Below are 9,691 nucleotides of genomic sequence, written 5' to 3'. Positions count from 1 at the left end.
CACAAAATATCAAACCTCTCGAAATACGACTTCATATCCTCGCTTCTTGGGTTAAACTCTGGCATGCTTCCGAAACGTTGCGAAGCTACAGGGATTGCCATTTTTAAATGTTTGCCTTCTGATGGTGGCCCAGCCGTCCGTTGCGCCGCAACAGCTGCACCGGTGCTTGGTTCAGAATCCTAGCATCATCCCATCTTTGTCACCAATTATTCTGTTGTGGCCAAGGAAAGACCACGACGCAGGAAGCCAGGGCAGGAACGAATATGCTTTATTCGAGAGCACCTCTGCTTCTATAGCATTGAGTCCTACATCATAGGCATGTGCTGAACTGATAACTGATACCACAATGGTGAAACTACAATCACGGGATTTCTTCACGTGAATCAGTTCTCTTTTGCCAATAACAATTGTTTCGGTTTCGATTCTGACCGTAAAAATTTCGTTGAAGCGGAAACGCTCCCCAAAAATGACTCATTGTGCAGAGAAACTTAGGGCATTAATTTCTATGAAATACTGACGGGGAATTAAAAATTATTCGTTGTAGCGGTATTCGTTGTGGCGGGATTAAACTGTATTTCTATTCTTTAAAATTGGCATTCAAGGTGTTTCAATTTTCCCCCAGGCGCTGTGCAGAGAACGCATTTGGGATAACCGCGGCCAGATGGAGAATTCTGCTACGTACCATCCACTTGAAACCGAAGAATGTGGACTTCGTTATCAAGGCTGCTTGTATTCTGCACAATTTTCTTACTGTCCACAACCCACAGTCACACAAGTTCACCGATACAGAGGACAGCTTTGGTAACCTCGTCGCAGGACAGTGGCGACAAGGTGTCCAACAAGCATCAGGAAACAACTCGGAACCCCACTTCTTCCCGATAAAGGCAACACATTGCAGGAACTACCTCGGTAATGCGGCAGCTGCCAGGAACCTTTTCGCAGCATACTTTTGTAGCAGTGCTGGGGAGGTTCCTTGGCAATGGAATCTCCCTGGGGTGTCCAAAGAAGCAGTTGTCAAGCGGCTACGGGAGCAGACACATCTAACAATTCAGTGATGGTGAGCTATGAAAGTTACAAGGCTAAAGCCTCATGTCACAGTTTATGGGTTCACAGTAAAGAAATCTATGCGTTACATTTGCATCCCACCTGCAGGCTTTGTTGTGTTAAGCTTTAAAAAAAAGTTAGTGCCCCTTCACTTGTCTTGTCACGTAACAACAATGCTTCTGTGTGTTACGTACACCTGCTTTAACGTTGGGCACCTAGTACTTCCAGGTCAAGAACAACATGTGCATTATCAATGTAACGTTGCAATCTTGATGGGAATATGCAAGCAGGATGGGCTGATTGTCTGGGGATAATATTTGCCACAAAGGTTGTACATATCTTTAGAGTGACAGATATAACTCGGGAATCTATTACAAAGATTAGAACAGAAATTAAACATTTGTATGGATCCACTTGAACATGGTGATGTTGAAGTAATTCTGAAAAGCATATTTTATCCTCTAAGCAAACGGTATGGTGATAAACATGAGCAGGTGTATGCATATCTCCAGTACACTGCTAAGAATGTATAACTGATGTTCAATCATTTTCCTACTACAGTCTCCTCACGTCCTCTTGCCTTTGTGCTGAAAATCGCTGCCACAGTGCATGATTGCTAAATGAGAATCATCATCATCATCAGCCATTTTTTATGTCCACTACAGGACGAACCCCTCTCTCGGCATCTTTAATTACTCCTGTCTTGTGCTAGCTGATTTCAGGCTTTGTATTCACCTTTCCTAACATCATCACACCCCTAATTTTCTGTCATCCTTGACTGTGTTCCCTTTGGCACCCATTCTGTAACTTTGACAGACTGCTGGCTGTATGTCCTACACATTGCCTGCCCAGCTCCATTTCTTCCTTTAATGTCAACTCGTATAGCGACCCCACCGCCGGCCTTTCTCTTAACATTAGACCTAACTTTTCGTTCCATCGCTCGTTGTACGGTCCTTCACATCAACTCACGCTGGTTTATGAACCTCCAAGTCTGTATCCCTTGTATTAGTACCACTAGTATTCAATGTTTTCACACTTTTGTTTCATTGGTAGCAGTAACCTGGCAGTCATGATTTGGTAATGCCTGCCTTATGGAACTTAACGCATTTTTATTCTTCTGTAACTTTTCATGATCAGGTTCTTCAGGTATTCTTGCAAACATTCTAGAAGCTCACTGCCAATCATGAAATGTAAATCACTTCTTATTCTGTTTCTATAGTTAAAGAAACTACCCGTCAGGGTGGTGGAGTGGCTTTTGCATTGCTCTGCTAAGCCCAAAGTGCGTGAAATTGCCTCTCGGCTGCAAAATGCAAAACCGGTGCGCTATGCACTGGGTGGCCATTAAGGAACCCCAGGTGCTCAAAATTAACCTGGAGCCTAGGCATAGCATAGGCAATTCGTTTTGAGAGAGCTATGCTTAAATTCAATAAGCGCTCGCACCTGACATCAAAGCTCCTGCTTTCAGTGGCCTTTCATTTTGCATTAACTCTAAATGGCTGGACAATGTATACTTCTTTTAGAACCTGTGATAAATTATGGTGAATTATTTGTTTTGTTACTTATATGCAGGAAAACCACTATATACATGCAGAAACATTGCTTATTATCCTTCAAAACAATTGCCTCCCACGGTACTTCACTTTTAAGGATGCTTATATAGATATCCCACACTTTGGGCTGTGTCTGTACAACATATCCGCTTCACAGTGAAAGGAAGATTTAACTGAGGATCACCGAATCTAGCCTGAAGCAAGTCCGCTAGCCTACTATCTGTTAAGGGGGAACGAGATAGGCGCACGCCAGCAAATGCATAGAAAACTTCTGATAAAATACTACTTGCTCTTAGCATGGCTGTCGATGCTTAAATGTAATTGTAGCGTTGTAGAAACATTGGTTAATCCTTCTTTCATAGGAATCATTCATAACATAAAAGTGAAACATGTCTTACGACATTTGCCCATGAACTTCACTGCCTTTCTGCTGCACTTAACGGCATTGTTAATTGGCGCCATTCAAGGCGAAGCAGTAGGCGGCAAGCGAACGTTAAAGGGAATCCATGCGACGAAACTGCGTTGTTACCCCAGACAGTATGAGCACAACGCTGAGAGAATATCAAAATAGTGCCATCTCCTGGGGTGCTAGAAAACGAGCCTTGTCTTTTCAAGACATTTCCGTGATGCTCGTATATGCTAGAATTCTTGGTGAAGACCAGTAAAACATTTTTCATGTTAAGAAAAGTGCAACAGACCCTTCATCACTCTGAATATTTCTTTATTAATTGCAGCAACTCAATCTGAAAGTCGAGTTGCCGTTCTTCTGGCACTTTTCTCAAGAATTTTCCTATATTGAGGGCCATATGATAGTACTCGTCCTCTAAAGGGCAAGCCTGGAGGGTTTTGGACAGTTCGGCCATTTGAGTCACAAGGGCGTCTTCAGTTGGCCTTCTCTTCTTTTTTTCTTGAAATCTTTGGCTAGCGGCTCCTTGTGCTGCTGACATCAAGGCTGGTGCTGTAGACGTCGAAGCTGATGTCATAGATGACGTCGAGGCAGGCGCTGGGGATGATGTTGAGGCTGACGCTGGGGATGACGTCGAGGCTGACGAGACCTGGGACGCCGACACCAAGCCTGAGAGATCAGAAAAATCTGATTGTTCATCCAAGTCCTGGTCTTCGAACTGGGCAATGCCCATTAAAATTTTTTCTGCATTACTGTGCTGCTGGTTCGCACCGAGTGGCTCACTTGTGTCCAGCTGCTGGCTCACCTCTCTCGGGCTTGCAGGCATTACATAATTGCCTGAAGTGCTGCACATAAGAAAAAGTGCATGTTTTCTATGTTGTGACGTTTTGTAACGTTGCAATAAAACAAAGTGAAACCATTTCAGTGTTTTTCTTGCTCTTCATTATTGTTATAGCCTCACACACTGTAAAACTCCTATGAACAATACTAGCACTTTCATAATGTTAAAGTTGTCATTCACTAATGTGATCCGTATTACCATGCATTGTGCAAAAGAGAGAAATGCAAAAGAAAAATATAAGTAAAGGTGCATCAAAATATTTTCGTGCATGTCAGTGTATCTGTAAAAGAAAATATATATTCCTTGTAAAGTGTATAATCGCAGTAAAAATGCCATACTAGAAGTAACTTATAGAAGTCAGGAATTTGGCAAGCATACATGAAACATAGCCATGCACATCATATTCATGATTTAAGGTAATGACTACGATCGAAGGGGCACCACATGCTATAACATGCAGATGTGAAAACCCTTACCATTAGTTGTTCACAAGTGGAATTGCACTGTGATAACTCCGAAAACTATATAATTCATAGCCTAGGCATGTGGTATTTAAATGAAAGCCACCTGTATATTACAGCTTGCTTGCATAAACGTTGAATTGCCAACTTTCCCCCTCCTTTTGTTTACTTCGGTGAGCAGGCGTGGGTATCAGCATAGCCAAAAAATACGGATGTAGCAACACCGAGCACAAGCCCCTCCCCACCATTCCCCTACCCTGATTAATTGCCGGACCCTGTTCCCCTCGTAATTCCTGGCTGCACCACTGGTGCATACCCAAGCACAGGATGGCCCCCCTTCCTTTGTACGCGCCTCCACCGCAAAAAGCACTTATTGCACACTGAAATTTGTTACATTTAAATGCCCATTTACCATCGTTCATAGCAGTAGGCTTAGCCAAGTATATCTCAAAATTATTAGCCGGTAAAAGGCTTACTATCTCGCTCTACGATGAGGTTAATTGCCCGTTAGGAAGAAACAAGCACCTCATCTCACTGACATAGACGTAATCAAGGTGGGTTTCCTTTGGCCAGCAAAATGTTCGCAACAACAATAATGTCAAGCTTACGGTCTCGTCACCATGGTGTCTTTCAAAAACAGCAACAGCTCAAAAACGGGCCATGCTGTGTCGACCGACTCGACATCGTCGGCGCTGGCGCCGCTCTTGTGTGTCTTTATGCGGCCATTGAAGATGCGGCGAAACTTATCACGGAGCGATTTCCATCTGTTCTGCACCAACTCCAGTCCCACTGCACAGAGAAATGCAAGAATGCTTAGTAAACGATTATTCAAGTGGAAGCTGCAAAATCTCGTGCTTACCTTGGATGTTGACATGTGGCAGGACGGAGGCCGTCACTTCATTCCACAGTGCCGCTTTGAGGTTGCGGTCCTTATGTTGTTTGTGAGAGGCCATCCACAATGGTTGGCGACGTTGCACTTCGGCTATCAAAACTTCATTATTAATGCAGCCGTCACGGCTGAAGATTTTCGTACCTGCCATGAAGAACGATCTCAACGCGCACAGCCAACAAGGAGGTACTGAAGCAGCTTGCCCGGGCTTGCCTGAACGTCGCGCGAAGAGCCGTTCCGGAAGTGACGTTGGCTTGCCGTGGTCATGTGAGGTGCGTCATGCTACTGACGCGAGCGGGAGCTTCCGGCGCGGGCGCAAAAATCCTAGCGGTTGTAGGTCTCCACGCCTCCGCGCACCGACACGCGAAACAGCCTCCGTGCCTGACGCCGTACGCGCCCAGGCGTGGTGCGGCGCGTGCGGGCGCATTGGAATGCGTACGTCTGGTTGAGCCTTTAGGTCCGTAGTATTGTAAATAAAATAGACCAACTTGAAGCACTGATCTTGCATTATACTGCGCATATTGTAGCAATCACCGAAACTTAACTCAAAGATGATACAGATGATGAAGACGTTCTTTCTCCATCGTATAACGTGTTTCGCTGCAACCGACATTCAGGGGGTAAATGTTGCGGCTAGGGGGGCGTTCAGGGCACGGAATCCATCAAGCCCATCGACTACGACGTCAAGTTGTAGAAAATGAAGGGAAAAGGGTGTATTTAGCTTAGTAACACGGCTCCAGTGCGGAAGCCCCCTCCATGCAGGAGCAAGTTAACGTCTCAGTTCACATCAGGACCCACTATCTCACTCTCAAAGTGTATCTGCTTTAAATACCGTCGTCTTCTTTAAGTGAGCCGGCTAGGGCATCGAAGACTGTCCAGCAGAAAATCACCATCGTCGACTCTGTTGCGATACCATGCCCGTGCTATCCATATCCCGCAGTAACTCCGCCTCGAAAAAACTGGGTTTTAATTTGTCGCAGAAGGAAATCATCCGGTGAGACCTTGTTGGTTCGTCGTTGCCCACGCCGCGCTGACATCTGCGAGGTGAAGCGCGGGCAGAGGTCCTTTCGTGGTATCCTGCAACCGCCGGTTTACGCGCTGTCCTGACGGCTTGATAAGTGCCGACGGATGGGTGGTGATTTAATTCGTCTAATGATATTTATTTATTTAGGAGACACTGCGGTCATTAAAGGCCAGGCAAAAGGCGAAGGGAACAGCTAACCATTTGGGCGCACATCAAAAGCAATAATTATTTGTACAATTATATACAATGGGCGACCAAAGAAGAAAGATGAAATGGAATGGACAGTAATATAACGAAAGCCAATGTCTAGCGCGCACGCACGCACACCCCCCCACACCGACATATATATATATATATATATATATATATATATATATATATATATATATATATATATATAGATATATATATATATACCCGCCGTGGTTGCTCAGTGGCTATGGTGTTAGGCTGCTGAGCACGAGGTCGCGGGATCGAATCCCGGCCACGGCGGCCGCATTTCGATGGGGGCGAAATGCGGAAACACCCGTGTACTTAGATTTAGGTGCACGTTAAAGAATCCCAGGTGGTCTAAATTTCCGGAGTCCTCCACTACGGCGTGCCTCATAATCAGAAAGTGGTTTTGGCACGTAAAACCCCATATATTATTATTATACATATATATATATATATACACTTCGGAATTACAGCAACATTCAATCATTACAATCTGAACATTTATCCCTGCAGATTATACGAAAAAGAAGTAAGATTTAAAGAGTAAGTAAGGTGCAGCACAATAAATAGTATAAGCAGTGCGCAAAAGCTCGGGCTCAGTCAATGTTCATACTGACACGTGTACTTATCTTCATCGGGCAACCACGTTTCGCCGCCTAACAAATGTAATCGCACAGCATAGGACGCGCCTGCATGTATCCGAAGGTTCTGGAAAGTTATCGATGCTTCTATCCGCTGTCTGTTGTCGCCGCGACTTATGTTATCTGATTTCATCACCTGACGCGAATGGTGTAGAACTTTGTGGAAGGCACGCGGGTCCGAACGATTAGTCTGGAACATTCGACGACTGCTCTATAAAAGCCGACGCGCTTGACCCGCAGATCAGATTTTAGACGATAGCCGACTGTGTTCGCCACTTTCGTTGTGCTATAAGTGTAGCTTGTTTTGTGGGCACAGGTTCGCCCAATAAAAATCTAGTTTTGCCTTTCACAGTATTGTTACTGTGTTCTTAACGTCACCACCACGTGACAATACCGAGCAAAGCTTTCTCGATGTCATCAGTACAAACGACATCTGATGACAAGTTCTTCCACTGAACAATTGCTCGAGGAAAAAAGCACATTTGAATATGTTTGTCGAGCAGTGTATTGGAGCAGGTAATGGACATGACGATCCCTGGATGCGCGTTGTAAGAACGGCTGTATGTAGGTCTGCGGAGGTATATTCACCTTCCTATTATAAACGGAATGCAAAAATCTTAGGCTCGCGATTTTGCGGTGGTTATCAAGCACCGGGATATTATTTTCCTTCATTAACTTGCCAGATAAATCTGTTGATTGAAAGCTTTGCAAAAATAAAACGTACTGCGCATTCTTGAGCCATCTGAATTATTGAACATCTTTTTGTAGAAAGGGTCCCAAACGACTGATGGATATTCTAGCTTTGGTAAAATGTACGTTTTATATGCGAGCATTTTCAATTCGGGAGGTGCTTTTTTCGACTTGTGTCTGAGAAAACCAAGTTTTTGTGAAGCTGATTCGCAGACGTTTACATACGCGTTATTAAGTGCGCTTATCCATTCGTTGTCGAGATTCCTTCCAGTTCATGATTTTCTCCAGTTTTCAGGTAATGGTGGGGTGAGCGCTTTTAGTCGTTGTGCACGCGGTGCTGATGTCTTCTTAGGAGGTGCAGTGGTTGGACTCATGGCAAGCGTTCGATTAACACCCTTCGTGGTGTTGAGACATAATAATGTGTACCTGCTGCATGGCGTTCTGCCTGGTGTTATAATATGGAAGTGCAATGCAAAAGGTGCACATATCGACAGTGCGCGGCGCGCATGTCGCATCGCATGTCTCATCGCCCGCTAGGACGCGTTTATAGGGCATTTTCCTGCTGTATGTTAGCAAGCGCTGGCGTGGCTCATGTGTAGAGCAGCTGACTGCCACGCAGTGGGCCCGAGTCTTTTTTTTTCTCATTCCCGGCGATAGATGTTACAAGCACTGGACACCGGTGGCGGAGGCGGCAGGGGCGGACACCATCGCAGCCCGAAACGGCTTTGGAATGAGTCCATAACAGCTTATGCTGTAATAAAGCACTTAAAATTCTACTGCTAGTTTGTGGCATCTTTGCTTCTTTGGGGGCCTTTGAGTTATAATAAATAAATAAACAAGCAAATAAATAAATAAATAAATAATTGTGTGCACATCTCGAACATGAGCAGTATTTTACCATCTGCTCGTTGACAAAGAGGGAGCTATAGAAAAAACATATTGTCACGGGGTAGTGACGGTGAAGAAAGCAAAACGGACAAGGGCGAAAGTAGCGTTTTATTGGGCCAACTGGTGCCCACAAAAGTAAGTTACACTCAAAGGACAGCAATAGCGGCGAGCACAAATGGCGGTCGTCGAAATCTGATCAGCGGGTCAAGCGCGTCGGCTTTTTTATACACCAGTCATCGAATGTTCCAGAGTAATTGTTGGGAAACGCGTGCTTTCCACAAAGTTCTACACCATCCGCGTCGCGCATACATGCAATCACATTACACAAGGTTCGGTGACAGACAGCGGATGGAACCATCGATAACATTCCAGAAACTTCCGATACATGCAGGTGCGTCCTGCGCTGTGCGATAAGATTTGTTAGGCGGTGAAACGTGGTCGCCCGTTAAAGATAAACAATACACGTGTCAATATGAAGGTTCCCACGCAGCAGCGGCAACGGGCGCTCACTTCAACATTGCCTAATTTTTGCCCAACTACTTTGCAGAAGCATCCACTGCGCTATCACCGTCACCTGACCTATGGACCGGATAAGAAGCTACTGGCTCGGCGAAAGTTGCATGGCACCGACAGCATCGACGACGGACGCTGGGAGCGTATAAAGGAACGAACCACCGGGGGCCCTGACATTTCGCACGCAGCAGCGGCAACGGGCGCACGCTTCAACGTTGCCTAATTTTTGCCCAACTACTTTGCAGAAGCATCCACTGCGCTATCACCGTCACCTGACCTACGGACCGGATAAGAAGCTACTGGCTCGGCGAAAGTTGCATGGCACCGACAGCATCGACGACGGACGCTGGGAGCGTATAAAGGAACGAACCACCGGGGGCCCTGACATTTCGCACGCAGCAGCGGCAACGGGCGCACGCTTCAACGTTGCCTAATTTTTGCCCAACTACTTTGCAGAAGCATCCACTGCGCTATCACCGTCACCTGACCTACGGACTGGATAAGAAGCTACTGGCTCGGCGAAAGTTG

At 45.5% G+C, this 9,691-nt stretch overlaps 1 protein-coding gene across 1 annotated transcript; it reads right to left on the bottom strand.

Annotated features, from left to right (window-relative positions):
* Positions 1-3,052: 3,052 nt before the first annotated feature.
* On the bottom strand, positions 3,053-5,352 carry LOC142582061 (uncharacterized). Its single transcript, XM_075691482.1, has 3 exons — positions 5,162-5,352; positions 4,911-5,091; positions 3,053-3,845 (listed from the first exon to the last, which is right to left on the bottom strand). The coding sequence occupies exons 1-3, from the start codon at positions 5,340-5,342 to the stop codon at positions 3,299-3,301; spliced, it is 909 nt and encodes a 302-aa protein (XP_075547597.1). The 5' UTR covers positions 5,343-5,352; the 3' UTR covers positions 3,053-3,298.
* Between the last annotated feature and the right edge of the window lie 4,339 nt (positions 5,353-9,691).

Source organism: Dermacentor variabilis, chromosome 5 (assembly GCF_050947875.1).
Source record: "Dermacentor variabilis isolate Ectoservices chromosome 5, ASM5094787v1, whole genome shotgun sequence".
NCBI classification, from domain to species: Eukaryota; Metazoa; Arthropoda; class Arachnida; order Ixodida; family Ixodidae; genus Dermacentor; species Dermacentor variabilis.
The sequence above is the reverse complement of the archived record's forward strand: the minus strand, read 5'-3'. Positions and strand labels throughout refer to the sequence as shown.